This window comes from Megalops cyprinoides, chromosome 13 (genome assembly GCF_013368585.1).
Source record: "Megalops cyprinoides isolate fMegCyp1 chromosome 13, fMegCyp1.pri, whole genome shotgun sequence".
Taxonomy (NCBI): Eukaryota; Metazoa; Chordata; class Actinopteri; order Elopiformes; family Megalopidae; genus Megalops; species Megalops cyprinoides.
In genome coordinates, this window is record NC_050595.1 from 28,665,699 (window position 1) to 28,690,838 (window position 25,140).

Genomic DNA, 25,140 nt, shown 5'->3' on the forward strand with positions numbered 1-25,140 from the left:
AGTTTTAAAACTCTTTTGAAAATATGGGCGATGTTTTTTAAAAACCACTCTGAAATGAAAGTAACAATTTGTATTTAAGACTATGCTTAAAATAAAACATTAGCCAATCCGCTAACTCTTTATTATCCTTCCGCACATCAGGACATGAGAGTCGCAGGAAATGACGTAGCTGCTCTTCAAGGATACAGGATTGGGCTCCAGGAAGTTGCGTTTACGTTGGAATACATCTCGCGCTGGGCTCGAAAATCCGCCGTCTCAGAAATGTAAACTAAGCCAAAATTCGTCGGTTTTGGGAAGATTCAAGCTTCTTAAAGATTAGTATCGAGTGATTTGCCTGGAGGTATGTAGCCGGCTCATTCCTCGTGTTGAACCAGCCAGACAGATTAGTTACCTCGTCACCCTACCAGAATACAAAGACCGCATATAGCTAGTTAGCTAGGTAGCTAACTACCAGCGCGATGGCTGCTAGCATAGCAAACGTTCATGAAAAGTTAAGTTGCTAAAGTAAAGAAATAAATGGATAACTAGCCATCTGACGAGTTTCATTTTAGCATCGTAGCTAGGCAGCTGCTAACTATGTCAATCAACAGGAAGTCTATAGCAAATGAGAAACAGCTGTTTAGTTAGCTGCAAGTATCCTGTTAGCTGGTCTGTCTAAGTTAGCTTGAGAACTAAATAAGTGTTTACTTCAGTTACCTAACCTTAGCTTTGCAATACGTTTAGCCCGTCATAGTAACGTAACGCAGTGCAATGCGATATAGTCAAAGCTTCCTGGCTTGCTAATGTGGCATGTAAGGCCGTAAACAGCCTTAGCTAGGTAGCTAAAAACATTAGCTAGCCATAAGTTCTCAAACAAAACCTAGGGCCTGGGAGTGTTGCGCGGGAGCAAACTAGTCAAAATATAGTTTATTACTATATTTAGTATATAGTATATTTAGTGTAATAAAAGTAGTCAGTCCTCCCTAGATTGTTTGTATAATCAGTAATGTATAACGAGCAGGCTAATTTGGCAGTGTCAGTTACAGTTTGTGTAAATTGTACGCTGTCTTAATTAGCTAAATCAGCTAATTAAACGCTCAGTTGAAGGATTTTAGGAAAAAGCTGATTGAGCTTGATAATGTGTGGCCTATAGCAACCAACTTCTCAAGCAGTTCAGGTGGACTTCAGCAAATAAACACAACAACATCTAACGTTAGATGTGATAAAGTTACATGAACCCTGTTTGCAAGTCAGAGGACTGTCAGGTGGCTGATTGTCTGATCCTCCCTGCCGCCCAGGAAGAGACAGCATGGCTGAAGACTGGTTGGGGAGTCTGGTGTCGATCAACTGTGGGAAGACACTGGGCGTCTATCAGGGAGAGGTGTCATCGGTGGACCAGGCCACCCAGACCATCTCCCTCAGGCAGCCCTTCCACAATGGCATCAGGTGTCCTGTTCCTGAGGTCACTTTCAGGTGAGGGCTGTGCACACCTTCACTGTACTGCTTTGAAGTGCTACCAGGAGTGATCCAGATACAGCGGCAAAGATGTTCACAGTATCATTGTGTTCCACACTGAATGAATTAGGAGTTAGCTAAACTGAGCCACTGAGAGGTTTTAAATGATTAGTTTGCGACAGTGGTGGCTGGTGAGCTGGAAATAGGGGAGGCTGAAACATTACCTTTAAATCTATCATTACTTTCAACCTGTTCCCCTTTATCTTCCTTGATTAACAATAAAACAAATAATTCACAGAATAATTGACACCATTCGCGTAAATGGAGTAAATGATTATGCTCGTGAAACAGCGCAGATTGTCTGTAGTTTGTGTGCTTGCGAAAGCTACAACGTGAGATTGTTCAATTAACAAGGATGGCATTTATCGATTTAAATTACATTAAATGTTCATGACACATCACAGCTTTTGTGAGGTCTGTGTTCTAAACGTAACCTAAAAGTTTATTCTCAGTAATTTAAATCGATCCAACTAATCTAACTAAATCAATCTAACTAAACTTAGCTCCGTTTTGTAATTTGACTTTTGTAACACAAGAAGGCTATAATGTGAAACATTTAAGAGAAAGCTTTGGGATTAATTGCCACTTAATTATTCAAATTGCCATCCTTGTTAATTAAACAATCTCATGCTGTAGCTTTCGCAATAGCGCACAAACTACAGACAATCTGCGCTGTTTCGCGAGCATAATCATTTACTCTATTTACGCATTGGTGTCAATTATTCTGTCAATTATTTGTTTCATTGTTAATCAAGTAGGATAAAGGGTCTCCCCTTTGCGTGAAAGGGTCTCACCTTTCACAGGTGAAAGTAATGATAGATTTAAAGGTAATGTTTCAACTTCCCCTGTTTCCAGCTCACCAGCCGCCACTGGTTTGCGACACAGCTGTTTTATACAAAGCTGCTAGGATCATGTTGGAGTGGTCGTGTTTTTATGTGTGAACCCGTCCGCAGTGCCATGGACATCAAGGAGCTGAAGATCCTGGACATTCCGAACGGCGTCAACACCAGCAGCAGCGGGGGGGGCGGACTGGACCCAGGCTCCTCCTCCCTGGGGCACAGTGGGCGGAGCGTCAGGAGTGCAGGAGGTGGAGGCCCTGGTGGAAGCGCTCCCGTGGCAGTGCCACGCAAAGGTGAGACTGGCTCGCTGCAGGGGCTGGCCTCGCAACCCGTCAGTATTCCCAAAAGCTGCGGCACCCCAGTTGAGCCATTGACCTTTGCCCTCTGTAGTAGTACAGCCACGTGGCCTGGCTCCAGTGGTCAGTGTGGAGGACAGTGTGGCGTCAAAGAGGAGGCAAGTATATGGAGAGCGTCATGATGGTTTGATTCCCAAGGGATCCAACACCTTCTGATGTGCTTGCTTGGAAGTGTTAAGTATTTATCTAGCCAACTGGCTGATTCAGTCTAGTGCAAAGATTTTGTCTTTTCCATAGGAGAACAATGCTTGGTGCCTGGTAAGTGAAATACAGTCATTGAGCTTTTTAAGGGGCCAGTCTGATAAATTTGGGAAGGCTACAGCAAATATGAAGTTTTGTGCACATTTCAGCCAGTGACACTGTCATTGAATACACCGAGACCTGCTTTCAGATTTTATATCAAGGTCATTTGTCACTCGAGTCCCTTTTTGTTTTGTCAGTCAGAAATCATTTTTTTGTATTCATCATTTCTAGCTTGTAAACAGACTTATTTCTCAAACCAATTGATTTTTGCATTTGTTTTTCTTACAGTAACAAAAATGGTAGACTTACTTGTTTGTATGCCTAGAAGTTATGTATTTGTTTTGTATGTGGCTTTACCTTGTTCTGAATGGATGAAAATCTTTGCCACAGTCTGGATTAAAGCAATTTAGAATCGAGAAATAGTAACCCACACATTTCCATTAATTTTATTTAATCACCTTCACTAGAAGCTGCGAAGGTGCACATTTTTACTGTCAAGAACAGAGGTATCACAGTAATGTTAAACACCCCCATTAGATCTGGTAATAGCTTACCTTCAACTATAAACTGTGCACACTGCACATACATTTTGACTCCGCTGTGGATATTATGATGTCTTTACCCACTCAGCACGTCCATTCACAAATGCATTGCCATCTGAGACTGTGAAAGTGTTCAGCGTTTATCTTTCCTTTGTTTAATGACACGAGGAAATGTGAAAGCTTGTACATTGCTTTCACTTGCGAGCACTTTCTTAAGCCTCACATACTGTAGGTTTGTCAGCAGTTGTTGAAGCTGAGCCAGGGCAGTGGCTTTGCCCTGCATTCCTTCTCCGTCGATCATATCACTGAGACCCTATGGTCCCAGTGCAGTGTGTTATGGCCTGACTCCTGCCAAAGGTGACTACAGGCAGTCACAGGGCAATTAGCAGGATAAATACTCCGCACATAAAAGTACAACAACCTGGCTGCGGTATGAGGGGAAAGAGGACTTTTGCTTTTGCGAGTTATGTCACTGTTTAACAGAGTAATAATTATAATAATAATATGACTTTATTGTCCACAAATGTGGAAATTTGTCTTTGGTACCTGTGGAGTAAAGGATGCAAGACTGCAGTGTGTAGTCTTGCAGAAAAAAGGGGAAAAGTCCACACAGTTACAAGAGCTTTTTGTGAGACGTTGCAGATTGTGTAGTAAACTGTAAGCTATATAACTGACCAACTGCATTTGACAGTAGTGCGACCTCTGTCTTTCTGTGTACAGTTCAACATTAACCTGACCACTGTTTATTTCTACACTACAGTAACCTTCACATATTCGCTATGTTATGTGATCTTCCTGTGATTACGTATTACGGTAAAGTCTTAGGCAATTCTCAGACCTTCTAGTAAATCATTTACTCCCTGTTCGTGACACTAGCTTTTGAACTCCAGATCACTGTTAAGAGAGTCACTGCAGTCCGCAAACAGTGTCTGAGCTGCCTGAATTTCACTCCCGGTTCCCAGTGCCGCAGTTGGTGTTCGTGATTCAGCGGGCAGATACGAATCTACATAAATCTGCTCTAATTGCATGGTGGGCCTGGCGAGGTCCCTCCAGCTGCATAGCTGCAGCCCTCGTGTTCAAGGGGAAGTCTGAAACGCCCCAAAATTTGCCGTGTTCGGCGCAGTCCGTTCTGCTGTGTAACTGTGGGTGTGTGGCACGCCGTACCTGCCTGTTTCAGAGCGGCCGCCGGCGGCAACGGGCGGGAGGCACGGACCCGGGAGCGGGTTGGGTTTACGCCGCGGCCGCGACTTCCCCGGATTCCCATAGCGTGCTAAAGGCCTGTACCAAAGTTCCTCTTTGCAGTATGTGTGTGACTAAAATCAATAAACATTCCACTTTCCACCCCCCCTCCGCCCCCCCTCAGCTCTCCCCTGCCTGTTCCTAAATAGGAGGTTATGCAAGGCCTGCCTTACGTGCCTTAGTGCCCCTCGACTCTCCCTTTCTCAGTCTCGCTCTCCCTCCCTCTCTCTGCACAGGAAATCGCCCGGCCCCCCCAGCAGGAAGTCGCGTTGTCCCCGAGCGCCCATAAGTGCAGGGTATATCAATTGTGGAAGCGGTGTTTACCTTTTCCACTTTCTATTTTCGAATTCTTGCTCTCGGGCCAACGGCTCGGTTGGCGAGGAGCTGTTGCATAAATTGCATGGGGTTGAGGTAGTCTGCAAAGGGGGGGGGGGGGGGTGACCCTTTCACACGCAACGCAACGTTCCAATATAGCCTGGCCCCTGGCAGGAGAAGTGGAGGAAGTGTGGCCCTAGTTATGCAAGATCATGCACCGATATTTTTGCATCATGAAAAAATGAAGTCATTATCTCATGCCGATCTCTCAGGACAGCAGGGTGGGAAGGCGGGCAGGGGCTTCATTTGAAGTGATATATGGGGCCTCAGGAGTCGAATCTGTTTCCCTGACCCAAACAACAGGAGCTATGGTAAAAACAGACGTCCCCATCGCAGCCCATGGCTGTAAAACCCTGTTTTAGTTTGAAGAGGCTTCTGGCTTTGTGCTCCTGCCACATTAATCATCATCAGCTCGCTCTTCCTCGTAATTCCTGTGCCATGTCACGCTGTTGTGGCTGACTGACAGTGTTTTCCTTCACAGCCTTACCTTGCATGTGAACAAATTTCCGCCCCAAAACCAACCGATGACAAGCCCGACGCGCTCTCACAACACGCTGTCACTCCAAGCCAGCTCTTGTTTACTTAACTGTATCGCAAGCGATTAACATGTGGGTCAGCATTAACTTCGACATCAGATTTAATGTTCTCGGCATCACGTGTTCAAAGCACCCCTACCCCACTCTAAACCTCATTGATATGCACTCCTAGCATGTTGTCTCGGGTTTACACGCACTGATGCTCTTCTGATGAGTCTTATGTAAGCTCAGGGCATTCAGAGAGAGGACACTCAAAGCTGTACAAACAACACATACTGGTCACATTTCAGTCTGTCCACATGCCCTCCTTTCTGTCGCACAGATTAATTTCTCAGTCGAGTCCGCATACTGTTTGTGATGTCATTGCTTGCTCTCTTACCCATGGGGCAATGCGTGAAGCACTAGTCACAGTGCCCTCTGTTGTCAAGCGCTAGAACTGCTGAGTGATTAGCAAGGGACATCCGCCTTCACACCCACTCTCAGCAGAGAACGGTCTGAAGTAGAATCAGCCCTGACCTGACTCGGTGGTATGTGGCCCATCTGATGGTTTTGCCACATTTACACACATTATGTAAGGAGTAACCCCCAACACCCTGTGCTGCTGTATTTAAACGAAGGTTAACCTATTGGCACTGGTACAGAACCCTATGTCAATATTTGAAAATATTGAAAACTGTCCCCGTAGCCAAATCTGTTGGAAATATTTGATTTGGCTATCATAGGACTGTCAGTGTTTTATGTTTAGTTAGTCTTGTTGATCTCATTAAAAACTCCTTTTGGGTTGTCAGGTCAGTATTATCACTTAGAAGTTTATCACCAATGATGCAGCCAGCCAATTAAATGCATTTTAGCAGAATGTCTACTGTATACTTATTATATAATAACTCTCCTTGTATGGGCACAATTATATCATTTAAAACAAACATGGCTGGCAATTTCACCTACATGTCTTTGTCAACATATCAGTGTAATTTCTGTGCAGAATAGAAAATTATCTGTTTGCAATTATGTGGATTTTTGATATGAGGGAAGCATGAAATGATAATGAGGTCTTTTTTTCACTCTTTTTCATTGGAAATGCAGGCCTAGTACTGTGGGCTTGTGTTAACTGTTGAATCCAGGCAAAAAGCACTTCATATAGCAACAGCCAGATACTGTACCTAGCTAAGTCAGTTCTCAATTTGGCCATTTTCAGTTCACATTCTGCATGGAAAGTATTAGCCAAGCTAGCTACTGTACCTAGATCAGTAAATGAAGTTTCTTTTGCTATCATTAAGTTCTACCTGCAGCTAGAGCTGTCACCAGCTGTGTGGCTAGCCAGTAGAAGCTAGTTACCAGGCTAAGCTGGATGTCTCTCTTTTGCCAGAAAGTGAACTTTCCTGTTTTGGCCACAGGAAAGGTTTTTCCATGATATTTTATTCATCTGTATGAAAGGGCCACACATTGTCCTGTGTAAATAATACAGCTAGTAAAACATATTTCAGTCCTTATCCTTTCACAGATGTAAAATTATCTTGAAACTCATCTGTATGGTAATTCGGTGCATGTCTGCTGTGGTTTGTTTTAACGTTTGCACAAAAATAATGCAGTTTTATATCGTCGTTGTTTAGGCCAAAATGGCCAGCCTTTGACGCTGCAAAGCACATTTTTTACTAGTTAAAGTTTCTTTGCTGCCTGCATTTCTTAATTTGCATGATCTGATTTGATGCCTAGCTAAAGCCTAATAGCCCCTGGAGCAGCCATGGCCTCAGAACATGTCCTGACCTGACAGACCACCTCCAGTCCCCCCAGACCACCTGATCTGGCTTGGTTGAGATTGGCTTAGTGTCTTGGCCAAATGTGACTCCAGATCGGAAGCGTGAACTGGCCTAAGATGGCTTGATCTGGTTTACATTTGCCAGAATGATTAGCGCTTTAGAGCATGGTCTAATTACATCTAATTACTGATGACATAACCAACAGTGGTAACAGAGAAAAATCCCTGGTAACCTGCTGACTACTTATTAATTACTCAGTTACTGATATGTCATCATATATGTTACCCTGTCATATATATGTGTTGTTAAATGAGTTGCCTTATGTGTTACGCTAGCGCCAGCCCCGTTAGCGCAGCGGAAGGCAGCGGCCCGGCCGGGGTCAGTCAGGAGCGCCGGCAGGGCAGGGGTTCGAGCAGCAGCTTAAATCGGAGCTGCGTGAGAGCGGCGGCGTGGAGGCATCCGTGCCCCGCTCGCGTGAGACTGCGCCCCTCTCTCCCAGCTAGCGTGAGAGCTCAGCGCAGCCAAGGGTTGAACGCCAGGTTTTTCCAGTTTCTTTTTTCTTTTTTATGTTGTTGTTCTCATCCCAGTGCTTTTTTGTTTCGTTCTGTTTTTTTTTTTTTTTTCCCCTCTCCCTTTTCTCGTGAGCGCCGCATTTGTCAGGGAATTGTGCTGTAACAGAACCGTGTCATCTCAATCAGGTACCTTATTTTCTCTTAACAACTGTGGAGCCGGCGCTTATGTCCAAGTGGCTTGTCATCAGAGCAGCATTGCAGCCTGGAGGGAGGGACCAAAGCAATTTATTCTCATCGGTGTTCCGAAACCACACATTGTCAGTAGGCTGTGGACAATACACAAGCCGTATGGAGGCTGTGGACAATACTCAGGCCATTACAACAGCAGTGCTATTCATCGGTCAGGTCAGAAATCGGTGCTAACAGGCAGCGGGTGGGAAGACTTAAAAGATAAGCATGCTTTCTCTAGACCCCATTTCAACATATTCATTTGCTGTCTTTTTTATGGTTGCGTGTAATCTCTCTGCACACGCTATCAGTCTTTCTGCTCTCCAGTGTGAGCCATTTAGCAGCGCAGCAGGTGGGGCTTTGGCACATGCCCGGTACTTCAACATACTCGTGTAGTAGCTACGCGACTGATCCAGATTAACTTCAAACTCCAAAACGCAGGCAGCGAATCAAATCCGTGCCGAGAATAAAGCTCCGCAAACGCACCGGAGTCCAGACAGCGGCTTGGCAGGGAGGAAGATTTATGGTCTGGGGACGTTCGCGTGTAAGGAGCAGGGTTTCGCGCTCTCGGCAGGGAGAAGAATGACCCTTTGATCTCTGATGTTGTGCAAAGCATGCGGGGAGCCTCCCAGGCATTGTGTCTCCTTTTTCATCCTTCACCGTGTTGTTGATAAGTTATTTGTGGACACGGTTTCCCTCCTCTTCCTCTTCGCTCATCTTCCTCTTCCTCTGTGTCTCCCCCCCCCCAACCCCCCCCCCCCCCCCCCCCCCCCCCCCTCAGGGGCGTCCAACACACGAGGCCTGAGCCAGGCCACGCCCAAGAAGAACGGGGTGAAGAACGGGGGCGGGCCGAAGGCGAAGGACGACGAGTGCTTCGGCGACGGCGCCGACGAGGCCCTGGACGCCGACTTCGACTTCGAGGGCAACCTGGCGCTCTTCGACAAGGCGGCGGTGTTCTCGCAGATCGACACGTCGGAGCGCCGCGGCAACGGCGCGCGGTCCCGCAGCACGCCCGGCGAGCGCACCCCCTCCCGCTACCGGCACGACGAGAACATCCTGGAGGCCAAGCCCGTCACCTACCGGCAGATCAGCGTGCCCCAGCAGGGGGGCAAGGAGTACTGCACTGGTGAGAGTCGCTCCGCACGATCCGCACGCTCCGCAAACTCGTGCACACACTGCACGCTCCATTTAGAGAGCAGATCTGTTTGGGGCCAGCTGGTGTTGTGCAATCAGATGCTACAGTGAGGAAGGGCAGCGCTCAAGGTTTCGCCAGTTGACCACGTAGGTCTTGGTTGTGGCCAGTTCTGGCTGTCCAGATGTGGGCTTCTCGGCTGCTCGCGGCGGAACTGTGCGTCTGAGGCCGGGGGGCGGGGGAGCCGCGTGAGAGGTGAGGAGTCGAGCTGTCTTCTGCGATGGCAATCACTGTGGGCCGTTCCCAGAGGAACTCCACGCCCCGCACTCTCCCAGCCTAAATAAACAGCCCCCTCCTGCTCCCGCACTGTCCACAGAGCCAGCCTGTGTTTGTTATTCTTTCCATTTTAAGACACAAACTTTTTTTTTTTTTTTTTTTTTTTTTTAGCTCAGATAAGAAACTGCTCATGGGTTCTTGTCCGGTGCCTCCTGTTGTGGAGCAAGCTGCATTCCACCTATTCGGGGAAAACGCTAATCGCCTTTACAAAAAGGCCGACGGGGGGCGTGGCTGTGTGCAGACAGACGAATGAAAACGGATAGGGGGCACAGTTTGTTTTTAGCCTCTGCGCGCCCGATTCAAGATGGACCCAGCGGGAGCCTGCTGCACCTGCAGCAGCAACGGGCGCCCAGTCACTCTTTCAGCACTGCAGTGAATGTGCGTGCATGAACAGGGGGCCGTTGCTGGCAGCGGGCGATTAGAGATAGAGGCCAAAATACACACACACACGCACACACCCACCCTCACACACACCAGAGCCATTGGAGCAGGTCGTCATCAGGCGGACGCCTGCGTTGCATAAGCCTCTCTGGAACTAAAGATAAAGCGAGCGAAGCGCTCGGTTTGGAGTTCAAGGTGTGAGCAGAAGAGCGCCAGTCGCGCCGTGATAAGATGGACGGGGCGAGAGGCGAGGGGCGGGCCCAGGTCTGAGCGCTCCGCGGGCGTCTCCAGATAAGCCCGTCTCTCCTATTCACACGGGAGCTTTGAATCTGCTGCGCCCAGAGCCGGCGGAGAGCTGAACAAGGAAGCCCGCGCCGCTCTCTCAGAAGCACGTCCGTGCCTGAGAGCTGTAACCTTAATCTCCATCCTCCAGCTCTCGAGTGCCTGGATCCTCTGCTCTGTAATTACCGGGCCGCTCCGAGTCGGCTCTACATAAACAGCGCGCCTCCAAACTGGTAGAACCAGAGACGGGCGGCCTGCATTCTGTGATTACCGTAAACAGTCAGACCAGCCGTTCGATTCATGAAAGACTCGGACGCCTGCGGTCTAACATTAGGATCTGGCGCGGCGCACCTTAAAAAAGAGTGTAGGTACAGCAGTTTTTAGCAAAACAGACTTTTTGTGCCAAACGATGCATGTACCAGCACGACATTACGTCATGGCTTTTCAGTCATCCAGGCTGTTATTGTGTGGTTAATAGATAGCCTCGTGCACTTTCCCACTCTCACCTCTCCCTTCACGGGGACTCTTGACAGGTAATGCACCGGGACGCTGTTTTGTTTCTGTGCATATACAGACAGACACTGACGCAACTCCTGTAAGGACACAGGGAAGGCGACACACGTCTCCGTGTGTTTGCGTGGGAGCTAAATACGATGTTGTAAAAGTGGAAACTGGTGCACTGTAATGGCAGGTAGCTAGGTGCCCTCATTCCGGTGCTCTGGGGGAGTGGTACAGTAATCCTGGGGAACGGTTCCATGTCATTATCGTTCAGCATAATGGCAGATACGCTATATGGACAAAAGTATTCGGCCACACCTGTTTTTCAGGGTTTGGGCTAGGCCCCTTATCTCCAGTGAAGGGCGATCTTAATGCTTCAGCATACCAAGACATTTTGGACAATGCTATGCTTCCAACTTTGTGGCAACAGTTTGGGGAAGGCCCTTTCCTATTCCAACATGACTGTGCCCCAGTGCACAAAGCAAGGACTATAAAGACATGGTTTGATGAGTTCGGTGTGGAAGAACTTGACTGGCCCACACAGAGCCCTGACCTCAACCCCATCGAGCACCTTTGGGATGAACTGGAAAGGAGATTGCGAGCCAGGCCTTCTCATCCAACATCAGTGCCTGACCTCATAAATGCTCTACAGAATGAATGGGCACAGATTCCCACAGAAACACTCCAAAATCTTGTGGAAAACTTTCCAAGAAGAGTGGAAGCTGTTATAGCTGCAAAAGGGGGACCAACTCCATATTAAAGTATATGTATTTCAATACAATGTCATTACAATGTAATGGTCAGGCGTCCGAATACTTTTGTTTAAAAATACACTATATGGACAAAAGTCCAGAAAGATCTAGCAACTTTTGAGAACGTATACTAAAACACAAGCACGGCTGTGGTGCAGTGACGTGTTTCTCCTCTGCTGCCCCTCTCATTGGAGCCATTAAAAGCCCCATTCACTCATCCAGGACAGCTGTGTCACTGCAAGGGAAGAGCCCTTCAGCACATCCTCTTGGGGTCAAGATATAAAGATATTTGATATAAAAAATGACCTCCCTCCTCTGATGACTGGACTCAATCGATCAAGCGGAAAACTCGCAGCGGTCTTTGCAGCTCGCGGTCGGTGTAAACGATCAATGAGACGTTGGATGGTGCGTTTGCTTTTTGCTCCTTGACTTCAGAAATGAGTCATAAAGAGCCAACCCGCCCCGACACACGAAGCAAACGTGCAGATATCTGTCTAACGGAGGGGCTGATGCGGTTACTGTCCGCACCGCGGGTCCCTGTCACGAACGGCGGCACACGTTTAAGCGGGCCCTTGCAGGGAGGCTTGTGAAATCTTACTCTCGCACGTTCTGTGCCAGGCATAATTGGATATGGCTCCTGTCCAAACCCCCCCCCGGCTCCCCCCGCGCCTGTGTATTAGTTTCAGCTCGGCTTTCTTGTTGTCATGCTTGAAAGATGGCTTCCAGCTCAGTTTATTTTACCGCTCCTGCGTGCTCCCTGGTTACCCAGTCGAGCCGGTCGAGCATTGCGTGTGTGTCCGTGCCGCTTTGTACAGTGGGTGTGTGAGAGTACACACACGAAGGGGGGGGGGGGGGAGGGGAGGGGAGCGGGGGGGGGGGGGTGGCAGCGGCGGAAGAATTCTTTACAAACACACCCGGAGGGACGGTCGAAAAGCAATTAGCACGAAGTACAACCCCCCCCCCTCCTTTCTTTCCCTCCTTATCAGCAGACAGGTTGCATGACAGCGAGCAGTTGACTTGTCTCTGCTTATCAGTTGCGTGTGTGCGTGTGTTTGCGCCGGGGATCAGTGGGTCATTCTCACACATTCTTCCCTTACCTGCCACCGCTGAGAAATGACCGAGGAGCGGGGGAAGGAGATGGGGCCCGTCGCAGCCTGGCACTGCAGCACCCCCCCGCCCCCCCCACGGGCTGTTGGTGTGCTTGCTCGCGAGTATGTGTGTTTGTGTGTGTACGTGCTCGCGTGTGTGTGAGTGTGTTTGTGTGTGTGTGTGTGTGTGTGTGTGCTTGTGTGCATGCTCGTGTGCGTGAGTGTGTTTGTGTGTGTGTTTGCTTGTGCTTGTGCTTGTGTGTGGGCTTGTGCGTGTGCGTGTGTGTGTGCATGTGTGCGCGAGTGTGTGTGTGTGTGTGTGCGTGAGTGTGTTTGTTTGTGTGTCTGCCTGTGCTTGTGCACGTGTGTGTGTGTTTGCTTGTGCTTGTGCGTGTGCGTGTGCGTGTGTGTGTGTGCATGCTTGTGCTTGTGCTTGTGCTTGTGCTTGTGCTTGTGCGTGTGCGTGTGCGTGTGTGTGTGTGTTTGCTTGTGCTTGTGCGTGTGTGTGTGTGTTTGCTTGTGCTTGTGCTTGTGCTTGTGCGTGTGCGTGTGTGTGTGTGTTTGCTTGTGCTTGTGCGTGTGTGTGTGTGTTTGCTTGTGCTTGTGCTTGTGCTTGTGCTTGTGCTTGTGCGTGTGCGTGTGCGTGTGTGTGTGTGTTTGCTTGTGCTTGTGCGTGTGTGTGTGTGTTTGCTTGTGCTTGTGCTTGTGCTTGTGCTTGTGCGTGTGCGTGTGTGTGTGTGTTTGCTTGTGCTTGTGCTTGTGCTTGTGTGTGTGCGTGTGCGTGTGTGTTTGCTTGTGCTTGTGCTTGTGTGTGTGCGTGTGCGTGTGTGTTTGCTTGTGCTTGTGCTTGTGCGTGTGCGTGTGTGTTTGCTTGTGCTTGTGCTTGTGCGTGTGCGTGTGCGTGTGTGTGTGTGTTTGCTTGTGCTTGTGCTTGTGCTTGTGCTTGTGCTTGTGCTTGTGCTTGTGCTTGTGCGTGTGCGTGTGTGTGTGTGTTTGCTTGTGCTTGTGCTTGTGCTTGTGCGTGTGCGTGTGTGTGTGTGCATGCGCGCGTGTGTGTGTTGTCTCTGAGCATGCCGGTGCGAGCAGGGCAGAGCATGAGAGCAGGCTATTATGGTTTTAAGTGCTTCCCAGTGGCTTCATTACCTGTAGATTAGCGGCTGTGCCGCGCGGCGAGCCCGGCTTTCAGCACTTGTGCTGCAGTGGTGCGTGCAGCCAGTGGGAGGCTGGAGGTAAGCCCCTGAACGATGCGGGCGACGTGGGCGTTTCAGCGGGGTTATTGGAGTGTCACGGCAGCCGAGCGCAGAGAGCCCCGTGACATCGCCTCTCCTGCCCCGACCCCGCTGCTCCAGCCTGACCTCACGCACCCCTCGCCCCGGTGGGCCGCCCTCCCCGCCGGAGCATTAGTGGCCCTGGCATGAGGGCAGTGACCCCCGCCCTCACTCTGATGCAGACAGCGCCGATGCGTAGAGGCCTTCCATCTGTCAGCGTCCAGCTGCGCAGCCGGCAGAGAGCTCTGCGCAGCTCAGGGTCCCCTGGGGACAAATGCGCGCTCCCATAATGCGACCCACAGCCGCACAGCGGCATCCAAACCGTAAGCGAAAGCCCACACGGGGGGGGGGGGCACAAAATGAAAAGGCTCATCCCGACAGCGACGGTCACTTTCGCGTGAGCTCCGTGTCCTCAGGAACATTGGACCGGTGCGAGTTCCCCCGCTCGGCGGCGGGATGATTTAGGAGATCAGCGATGACCGCGGTGGGGGGGGCTGGGGGGGAAGGGGCTGGGGGGGAAGGGGCAGGAGCGTGTGAGCCGGTCACACAGCAGGCTCAGACCGACGGAGCCCCCCGTTTATCGCGTTAGCCAACGCTGCCAGCGCATCCGCTGCCGTGACGGCCAGGGAGGGGAGGGGGGGGGGCGGGGCGGAAGCCTTTCCCAAGGGAACAGACTCCTTCGCGTGAGGAGCTTGAGTCGGGGCTTATGCGCACACACAGGGCAGCTGGAAAATCCCTCTGGTTCCCAGAGAGAGAGAGAGAGGGGAGAGCGGTCTGTGTGAGTGCGCACGCCACCCGCTCTTTCTCTTCTGCTGCTCAACAGCAGCTGGAGAGTCCAGCCTCACGCCGCAGCCTTTTGTCTCGTGATTCACGGTCACTGTCAGGCAAGCTGACCTCTCTTGCCGGCCTGCCACCTCACAGATTGCAGCCAGACATGGTTGCAGCCACCAAACAAAGTGGATGCACAGGCGTCCACACAGCCCGATTGGCTGCTGATACAGCTTTGAGTCGCTGCCCTGCACTGTGAACCCTGTGGCACAATGAGCTTGTTGCCGTGGTTGTCCCTGTCTGGTTCATTGTTGGGAAGGAGCACGCGGGGAACAGCAAAGGCAGCGGTGCACCGTGGGTATGCGTGTGACAGCCTTCGAGGCCTCTGCACCGGGCTCTCTCCCCCCCCAGGGTGTGGACCTTCTCCTGCGGCCACTTCCTCCTCCTCCTCCTCCTCCTGCGGAGCTTTGAAGAGCCGCTCTCCCGGCCCTTTGAACGACTGTAGAGTTTCAGCGCTGCAAGCCATGTACCCTGCGTGTATGCGTGTTTGTCTGTGCGCACACGTGACTGTGTGTGTGTGTGTGTGTGTGTCTGTGTGTGTGTTAGGGAGGCACCCTTGCTTCTTGTTCTTTTATATTTTCAGAGTCTTAGAAAATGCTCAAAAAGTAGAATTTATGCAAAAGAATTTGACGTGAAGTTCACTTTATGTATCCCATGGTCAGAGGTCATATTTGAGTCACTATCTACTTTACTTTCTTTATTATTAATTAACAAATCCAAGGAAAAAGACCACTTTAGGAGAAAGGCATTTTTTGAAAGTTTATATATATATATATATATATATATATAGGATTCTTGGTGGTGGCTGAATCCCTTTTTTGGAGCCAAATACCATGTTAGAGATTACAGCAACTTGAAATGGTGATTCCCAAAATGCCATCTCTTTGGCCATGCCAGTTTTGATGAAAAATACAAGGCAATTGATATCTCAGCCTTGATATGTACCATCCACATTATTACTGCAGAGTCAGAGGGAAAGGAAGAATCCAGTATGTGTTTAAGACTTATTCGTACCTGCTTATTTCCCTAAGATTGTATGTAGTACTGATGATAGTCGCTGTCAGACTTTAGGTAGTAGCTGCTTTTAAATGCTCTTTCTGTACCTGCTTCATTGTGTCCTGAACTTGTAACTTCAAGTGACCTGGGCGAGGGCTGCCTGCCAGATGAATAAGCAATAAACTTTAAAATCACTAGCTAACTACTGGCCATGCTTTGTGGCTCTTTTAATTTCCGGACCCCCTTTTCTTTCAGAAGTTAATATTTGTGAAGTTCTCAAAGCTGTTTGTGAGGTTCATCAGAGAACGTGAAGAATTACACTGAAGCCCATTCTTAAAGACTCGACCCATTGGTTTTCTTGAGCTGAGCTCCCTATGTCCAAATGCCTCACTCACCTATTACATTACATTACATTATTGCCATTTAGCAGATGCTCTTACCCAGGGCGACTTACGTAGGTTACATTTTTGCATGTTATCCATTTATACAGCTGGATATTTACTGAGGCAACTCTGGATTAAGTACCTTGCCCGAGGGTACAGCAGCGGTGTTATGAGCCCTGCTGCTTACCACTATGCTGCACTGCCCATCTCCCTGTTGCTCACACCTAGTGAGCCATTGTTAATATTGTTAATGTTAATACCTGTTCATATTTGTGAAGTTCTCAAAGCTGTTTGTGAGGTTCATCAGAGAACGTGAAGAATTGCACTGAAGCCCGTTCTTACAGACTTGCACTAGTCCGTCTCATTTTAGTTTCTCGAGTTTGGTCCCCTGTCTCCAAATGTCCCACTTGTTGGTGGAATTCTACCTGTTCCTCATATGAAGTGAATAACTGCATGAAAAGAACAGTGCTGACAGGTGTGTGTGTGTCTGTCTCCCTCTCTTCCCTGTGGTGCAGACTCGGGCCTGGTGGTGCCCAGCGTGCCCTACGAGCTGCAGAAGCGGCTGCTGTCGGCGGCGGAGCGGCACGGCCTGTCGCTGGAGCGCAGGCTGGAGATGACGGGCGTGTGCGCCAGCCAGATGGCCCTCACCCTGCTGGGAGGCCCCAACAGGTGAGTGGTGTGGGTCAACACACGGGTGCACCCTCCCCCGGGGACATTAGCTTTAATCCCACGGTAAACACCAGTGTAGCACCACCGGTGTTTAACAATGACAAGAATCGACCCCCCCAAGCGCAACGATGTTACTCTGCATATAGATCCAGACCCTTTAGTGAGATGGCAAACAACTCCCTTGCGCAAGACAGCACAGACTGGACATTTATGAGTGCTGGAGTGCACCAATGGATCTCAGTACTGGAGAGGGTAGTGTTAACCCAGACTGTTTAAGTACTTGCCCGGCCGTGCCCTGCAGTAATGTTGTTGTGTATATCTGCTTGGCGCACCGGCTCAAGAATGTGGTTTTCTGGCACTTGTTAAATCGTAAAATTGAGACACGCTCTTGAGATGCTGTTTGCCCTATAAAGCAGTCCCCATAAGGTCTGTGTATAGAGAGCCATAAAGCATGAAAGCTGGCAGCTCTCCCACTGCGTCTCTACTGCCTCTGCTTTCATTGAGCCGCTCTCTCTCTCTCTCTCTCTCCGCGTAGGCTGCATCGCCGGTGTGTTTGAAGTGATGAGATAACCTCATCTGCTGCACTGGCCAAAGCGAGTGCCGCCTAAGCAGCTGCTTTGTTCTGAATAGCCGCCCTTTCGCAAAGCTGCACCCGCGACGGCGAAAGTGTTCACTCTGCCTGTGGCTGTGACACTGACAGTGTCAGCACCAATGGCAAACAACATAGAACTTTTGAGCCTACGGCTACTTTGAGCTTTTAGCAAGCTGTGAGCACATATTTGCCTTGGCTAATCAGATGGTGAACCTCAGTGTAAATACTCCTCTGAAACTAACTGATTGCCAGTTCTGATTTTTTTTGTTGTTGTTTTTTTTTTTGAAAACCAAAGACCAGTATCTCTCGCTCGAAGCTGATAGGTTGTGCACTGCAGTGGGTGTGCCACCTCCACCCACACCTTTGGTTCATGTTGGCTACCTCCAGCTTCGTTTGTGTCCTAGGAGCATGGTTCCATGTCTTTCCAGCTGAGCTGACCGTGATAATGGAGAAGCATCATTTCCGGCCCAGTTCTGGTTTCCCTCATCGGTGTTCTTTTGTATGGAAACGTGAATGGTCTCAGCTTGTGTCTTCCTCTCTCTCATATTGTATGCTGCCTAGCTGGGCGTACGGTACTATGTGGGCCCTCGTCTGACAGAAACAGAAGAGGCACGCGGAGGAAACAGAATGCGTAAACCGCTCACACTGTCAGCCGACGGAAAGCCGTTCGTCTTCCTCGCTCCGCCACGGATCGCCGCTCAGTCCTCCCGGTGCCAGTGGGCGCCTGGTTCTGTTGTCTCTGGCCTGGCAGACGGCAGGATGTCGGCCCTTTATCTCTGCCCTGGCTGTGCAGATCCTCCCAGGAACTGGGCCTGCGCTGATTCTGCAGTCCGGCCGAGCCCCTTCCGCAGCCGGCCCCGGCGGCGGGGGAACCTGGGAAGCTGGAGGTCATAAATAAACGGCTTGGGATTGCGTGCCGTTATCACAAACTGGAGCGAGATTTTATCCCTTTACCACAGTGTGAATCAGGGTCCGCTTCCCCTGCTGTCCTCTTCGCCTTTTCGTAGCTCAGCAAAGATTGTGCTCTTCCGAATGCTCCGCTTCATATTCTTCCTGCCGTAGCAGCGCCGTGAGGGACAACAGACCACACAGCCGTGATAGCTGCTAATTGCAAATGACTCAGTGACGCTGGTGTCACATAACAGATAACGATGCAGTGCTTTCAGCATGTTTTTTTTTTTTTACACAGAATTTCTTAATTGTGGTAAATTGTGTAAAGGTATTGAATAAGTCCAAATTTATGTAATGAAATTACCCATCAGTCATCAGCCAATTGTTTGAGTGTAATTGAATCTTGACATGTGTCAAGCATGATTGTCTATCATCGGCTCCCTTTGTCTTTCGTAGCAGTGCAGGCCTGCTTTTGGGAAGCATGCAATTTGGATTTTTGAAATTGAATCAATCAGGAGTCGGATTGTCTTGTCTGGCACGGTTACTCTCACTGTCAGTTCTGTGTACAGAACGCTCTGACAGAGTGTGATCCCCCCCCCCCCCCCCCCCAAAAAAAAGCTTATTGAAGAACTGCAGACATTTTCAGAGGTACAGTACCTCAGTGACAAACAGCAGAAAATTGAGTTTTTAAGCTTCCATGCGGAGCTTGACATCCCACTACTGAAGTGCACTGTGACTGAACATCATTTCAGCTTTCACAGTGCCTTGTTAAAAAAACAGTTCTATTTGAGGTTTTCTGTCAGTGCTGAGACACTGTGGCATCTCTTTGTATGTATCTTCAGATAATGGTTGGCAAAGTGAGTGGCAAAGCTCCAGAGGTAGTCGTGTGATCGAAGCATCGTCTTCATGTTAGCAGGCAATGTCCAACCAAAGCTGGCATCGAGAGTCGACCAAAACGTTCCGTACTTCTTTACCTTCTTTTTGCCATGTGGCCCCTCCCTTTTTGAATGTAACATTTCTACAGGAGTGCTCTCTAGGGTTAAGGAGCAGGGCTTGTAGCCTAGAGGTTGTTGGTTTGAGTCCCCTGTGAGGCATTGCTGTTGTACCCTCGGGCAAGGTACTTAGCCTGAATATAGCAAATATCCAGCTGTATAAAGGGATAAGAAATGGTAAAAATAGTAAACTATGGAAGTCACTCCGGCTAAGACCATCTGTGAATTGTAGGTGTTCTAGATGTAATAAAATCAAAATGTTTCTCCCTCTCTCCACCCCGCTGTAGGCTAACCCCGAAAAACGTTCACCAGCGCCCCACCGTGGCCCTGCTGTGCGGCCCTCACGTGCAGGGGGCGCAGGGAATCAGCTGCGGCCGCCACCTGGCCAACCACGAGGTGGAGGTCATCCTCTTCCTGCCCAACTTCGTCAAGATGCTGGAGTCCCTCGCCAGTGAGCTCACGCTCTTCAGCAAGACCGGCGGCAAGCAGGTGTCCAGCATCAAAGGTGCGGTGCCGCAGCAACCATGACCAGGGCTGGCGGTAGTTAGGGAACACTGGTCTGGAATCAGTTCCTGTAGCGCATGAATTCAGTTTCGAGATCCTCTGTGTGTTTTTTCCTCTTCACTCCAGCAGTATTCAACAGGGGCTGTCAGTAGATCAATGTATGTGTTGTGATGCAATGTCTCCCTCTAGTGGCAATAGGAAAAATGAGGTTTCAGTCTGTGAATGCTTTGCTCAGAAATGCTTTGCCTGTCGTGTCCCTCCTCGCAGACCTTCCGGATAGCCCAGTGGACCTGGTCATCAACTGCCTGGACTGCCACGAGAACGCCCTCCTGAGGGACCAGCCCTGGTACCGGGCGGCCGCAGACTGGGCCAACCACAACCGCGCCCCGGTGCTCAGCATCGACCCGCCGGTGAGCGGCCAGGAGCAGGCGGTGGAGGCCAAGTGGTCCCTCTGCCTGGGCCTGCCCCTCCCCCTGGCCGAGAGCGCGGGCCGCGTCTACCTGTGCGACATCGGCGTGCCCCGCCAGGTCTTCCAGGAAGTGGGCATCAACTACCACTCCCCGTTCGGCTGCAAGTTTGTTATCCCCCTGCACTCCGCGTAGCAGCACTCCCATTGGTCAGAGCGTCGCCGGCACTGTGGGAGAAGGCGGGGTCACGGATACAAAGCCAGCCCACCTCCTCAGAGCTGAACACCTGAGTGTCTTTATGTTGAAAGGAGACGGAGTTGAGGGGTATGAAGGGGATTTTGGGATTCTCTCCTCTCTATGTTGTGGAATGGGAGAGGAGGGGGCAGAAAAGTACTTGCTTAGAATGTGCACTCCTTTGTGTGCTAGTTTTCCTGTTTTGTTTTTTTTTTTTCCTGAACTTTGCGGGTCCTGTGCCAAGGTGCCACCAGAGGGAAGGAAAAGTTTGAGAGAGAACATCCTGTATGCTTTTTTAAAAAAGTGTTTTTTGTGATAAGGGCCCACAAAAATTGGTTCCTCTCTTTCTGAGCCTGAACATGTTTACAGACTGACTGAGACTCCGTAAAGGGGGCTTCTTTAGACACTCTGGCTATATATGCTGGAGCTGATCTGGAATTCCTTTATATATACTAGAGCTGATATGGAATTCCTTCATCTTTTTTCTACTTATATATTTTATGGTTACTGCACTCTCTATCATGCTGTTCGACAGACCCAGGCCTGGTGACCTGGTCTTTCTGACTGTGCTTGTGGAGCATCCAGGTATACATTCATGTGCCCTCTAGTATCAAGACTTGGAAGGGAGGAGTGGTGAAAGACAAATGGAAATGTTACTGATATAGAGAGCAAACATGAATAATTTCCTTTAATATGTGTGTAAGCGTAAATGTAACTTAGAAAGATTCCTGTGCGGTGATGATTCTGCAGTCTTTAGTTCTGCTCACTTGCACATAGCGCTTATTATAGACAGTTTTCAATTCATTTTTGCTGTCAAAAGCCCAGACTTCAGTTACAGCCACACCAAACAAGTCTAGGTCTTCTGTAATACTTCCTGCGGTATCTTATGCAATGCCAGTTTTCAAATCTGTATCTTGTTTGGGGAAAAGAAACATTTATATATATATAATGTGAAGACTCGTATGTAAATATCTGTTTCTGGTGTTGCTTGGAGAACTTACTCCTAGCTTTCGGTGAAAAGCTAGACTAGATGCTGAAGCTTCCATGGTTAAACAGCATTGACACAAGAAACCTTTGACCCCAGGTCACACGGTGCTGAAGGGTTTTAGTTCAGGAGTTTTAGCTGCTGAATCGACCCTCTAAAGTTAAATTTAGGGTATGTTCCTGTCCGTTTTCTCTTCAGTCAGATTCAGGCCTTTAATCACGGGGAACAGCGTTGTGCTGAAGTCTTCGGAGCGCGTTCAGGGAGATGTTTGATTACGTGCACGATAACGGTCAAGGTTCTCACGTTCCAGCTGTGTTATATGCATTTCTTTTCTTCCTGTCGTAAACCTGATGGTGAGTTGTCCGGGTTTAGTGTTCTCACTGAGCGTTTCTTCTGAGTTGGCCTTCCGTTTTCACTGTGTTGTGCAGAAAATGTAGTGGGGAAAAAAAAAGATTTTCCTCCCTCCGCATTTGTTCCTTGCACGGGGTGCATGATGTCGGGTTCCGTGCAGGAGCATCCCTTTGTGGTTTGTGGGATGCTTGGAGTTACTGGAGGTGCTTGCGATAATAACAATCATGCACAGGATGTAATTATTTTTTCGCCATTTTTTATTTTTTATAACTCTCTGTCCTCCCCACGTTCTCTTCTGTTGTCTGAGATCTGCTCTACTTGTGTGTTCTGTGCTCCCGTACAAATGGGAGTCATGCCACGTGGTGCACGCGTCTGATTGGCTGTTTGACTTTGTGTGTGGCCTGCGCACACGCTCATTAATATCTTGCGTCTTTGCTTTAGGTTTGTGCATCTGCCCATTAATGTGTGACCGAGATTGAATGTTGCCGTGTGTTGCATCATGTGAAGTGCCCGCCCCGATTGGATGCGTGTGGCCTGAGTGAGGGTCATGGTACCAGTCAAGCACATTCCTCTCTCCCTCTGGTGCCATCATCATTACAGAGTCAGTTTGGAGAATTAGCCTAGTCTGACCCCCTTTGAAATATGTTGACCATTCTTCTGGGAATAAATTTGGCTCTCTGAGCCTTGGCTTCACATGAACCAGGCTGTGTCTGATCTGACCAAAAATTCTGGGGGAAAAGGGAGATAAAAGTTAATGCCTTTGCATTTCTTTGCTTACATTCAGGTCTAGTGTAATGAGCGGCTGGCTAGACCATATTTTTGATTGTGTGGTTTGTCTGCGGGTGACCATAGAAATGACAAAGATGGCTCGTAGATGTGTGTGCGTTTTAGATGTACAGCTCGGTGAGAAAGAAAAGGCAGACAAATTCGAGTGTGAGGAATTGGAATTCACTGGTCGGATAATGGAACTCGGGAGCTACTGGCTGCGGTCAGCAGAGCTGGTTTGCAGAAGCTCTCGTGTCCATTAGATGCGCAGTTACTGTTCTCAGCCGGAGTAAAAGCTCCCTGACAGCATGCAGTTTCTGAAGTGGGGATTCTTGCAGCGAGTAGCGACTGTGTGCGGTCTGCATTTCCGCGCCCACAGCTTTGCGCTGGCCGCACACAGGCTGACCGTGCAACGGTCATGCTGACAGGCGCCCCACACAGCGCTGTGTGGCTGAGCAGTGACCCACAGCGCTTCATTATTGATGGATCAAGAGGTTTACGGGCATCTTTGCTTCTCTAAACAACATCTGAATACCACAGCCTCTCGAGGCGCAGTAGTCCAATTACATGTGTTTTTTGGGGATCAGGTCAATTGTCACGCCGTCGTCCTTCGGTATTGGTTCTGGCTCTTTCGGCCTGGATGCTGCTTTGCTGTGGCGGAAATTCAGTGCAGCTTTACTGTGGTCTGTCTGGAATTTCAAATTACATCTAAGCAGGTGTCCTCTCTTCCTTTAGCAATACGTTTGGTCATTTTCAGCGGGCAGACAATTCAGAGCACTGGAAGCAGGGAGAAGAAAGGAGCACGCTTCTCAACATTGCACTTGAGAGTTAAAGATCAACCCCAATGCACTTGCACTGAATTTCAGCCTGCTTCACTTTAACACACAGTCGTGTCTGATTCATGTACCGAGGTCACATTGACATGTATTACAGTAGCTCTGCTCTTTGTACAGACTTATACTCTACTCTTAGTTATGTGTTACACCTTGTCCTGCATAAGCAGTGGAATGTGTGCTGTTAATGTAAAAATGTGAAAAAAAGATGGTTACAAAACATGAAAGGCCTTTGTACTGCAGACTTGTGTTAGAAAAGAAGTGCTCTGTTCCTGGAAAGTGTGTTTGGAAGTAATTGGTACAGTTTCCTACACACAGATGGGTTTCATGCAGTATATTTATGTGTGTCTGGCCTACACATTTTTTGATGTCCTTTTTTCACCAGACTGATGAAAAATGTAGTGTACGTACGAAACACAATGTACCCAAATGAGTATTTTTCTAATAAACTTAAATATTTTCGCAACAAATGCATGCATTTTTATTTGAGGGGGTGATGGATGGAGGCCTCACTGAGTATACACGTTCTCCACCAGGTGGCGCTAAATACATCCTTCAGCCTGTTGAACTCAGTGGTGCAACCGTGGAACTGTGCACATTGGTTGGACGCGGGGCTGGGGCCAGGGAGAGAGCGGCTGCCCATCGATTGCTTTAGTTGCTTGTGTTGCTGTAGGACCCTGTGGTAGTCTTGTCTCCCCATCCAGAGTCAACTTGTTGATTTTCATGGATGCCTACATGGGACACATTTCTGCTGCAGTATGTCATTTCCTTGTGCCATCCAGTGACAATGCAGCATGGAAAATAAACAGGAAGTCAGATGCACAAACATCACACCACACGTTTGTCGTCTTGTCCAAAATGAACCGCAAAAAATATGGAAGTTGCTCAATCCCCACATGAGTCTGACCACCAGCTTGCTGTTACTACGTTGGACACAACCCTCTATCTCAGCCTGGACTGCATTCTTCATTAATACATGTAATGATGGAACGAGTGGTCACCAGGGAGCAAGCTTAGAATGCCTAATGAAGAAACTGAGTTACTGGAATGAAGACATGGTGTCCTGGGAAGAGGCCAAGGAAGTAGGTCACGAGCAGAGGTCCACAACCCCAAGGCCCTGAAATACACCAGTGACAGCCAGAGGAGTACTTGGATTGAACAGTACAGCATGGGTCAAGTGTTAAGCTGGAAAGAAGCAGTACTTAACTGAGACCTGACCTTGCCCTGCAACAAGCTACTCTATCGCCTACTGCAGCCAGAGTAATTTAAAAGAGAGGATTGCCTGGCCAAGTCACTCCGCTATTGTGTGGTCTCTGGATGAGTCGTGATAAGGGAGGAATTTAATCACATAACTGAACATGTTAACTGTGTACGTGCATTAAAGTGAAACGATAATCTCAAATTTATTCTGCTGCTATCCTGAAATGTATTTTACTCCACAATCTCATTGTCATACTTAATAATGTTTTTACATACATCGATCTTTCCACACAACGTACTTAGGAGCATGCAAATCAATGAAACAAGGCGATTAGTTTACCTTAATAGCTAGGTTCTGAAGCTAAGTTGTATTAATATCAATGTTTTGTTTATCTACAAAACTTTGGCTCTATTGGTGTTATTACAGCTGCTGATACCAGATGTGTCGTTTTTAAAGAAGCCGAAGCGATCGTAAGTTCGTCGAAGTTTAGCTGTTCGGGGGAACACATGTCCTGCCCATCCAGTTTGCCTGGGAGGGGGCCGGTGATTTAGAAATACGCATATTTTCACCGCAAGAGGACGCTCGGATATTAGATTTACGGAGCGCCCGTGATTTCCTCCCGTTGCCCTCGCCCCCCGACTGTGCGCCGTG

At 48.9% G+C, this 25,140-nt stretch overlaps 1 protein-coding gene across 1 annotated transcript; it reads left to right on the forward strand.

Moving 5' to 3' along the window:
• Positions 1-206: 206 nt before the first annotated feature.
• LOC118788473 (enhancer of mRNA-decapping protein 3-like) lies at positions 207-23,749 on the forward strand. The gene is made up of 7 exons (XM_036544480.1): positions 207-340; positions 1,278-1,452; positions 2,448-2,626; positions 8,903-9,247; positions 16,581-16,734; positions 19,497-19,714; positions 19,981-23,749. The coding sequence occupies exons 2-7, from the start codon at positions 1,289-1,291 to the stop codon at positions 20,313-20,315; spliced, it is 1,395 nt and encodes a 464-aa protein (XP_036400373.1). The 5' UTR covers positions 207-340; positions 1,278-1,288; the 3' UTR covers positions 20,316-23,749.
• Positions 23,750-25,140: the final 1,391 nt, after the last annotated feature.

Coding starts and splice junctions, on each gene's coding strand:
- LOC118788473 (XM_036544480.1), top strand. CDS start 1,289: ATGGCTGAAGACTGGTTGGGGAGTCTGGTGTCGATCAACTGTGGGAAG. Junction 1,453..2,447: donor GTTCCTGAGGTCACTTTCAG/GTGAGGGCTGTG, acceptor ACCCGTCCGCAG/TGCCATGGACATCAAGGAGC. Junction 16,735..19,496: donor CTGCTGGGAGGCCCCAACAG/GTGAGTGGTGTG, acceptor ACCCCGCTGTAG/GCTAACCCCGAAAAACGTTC.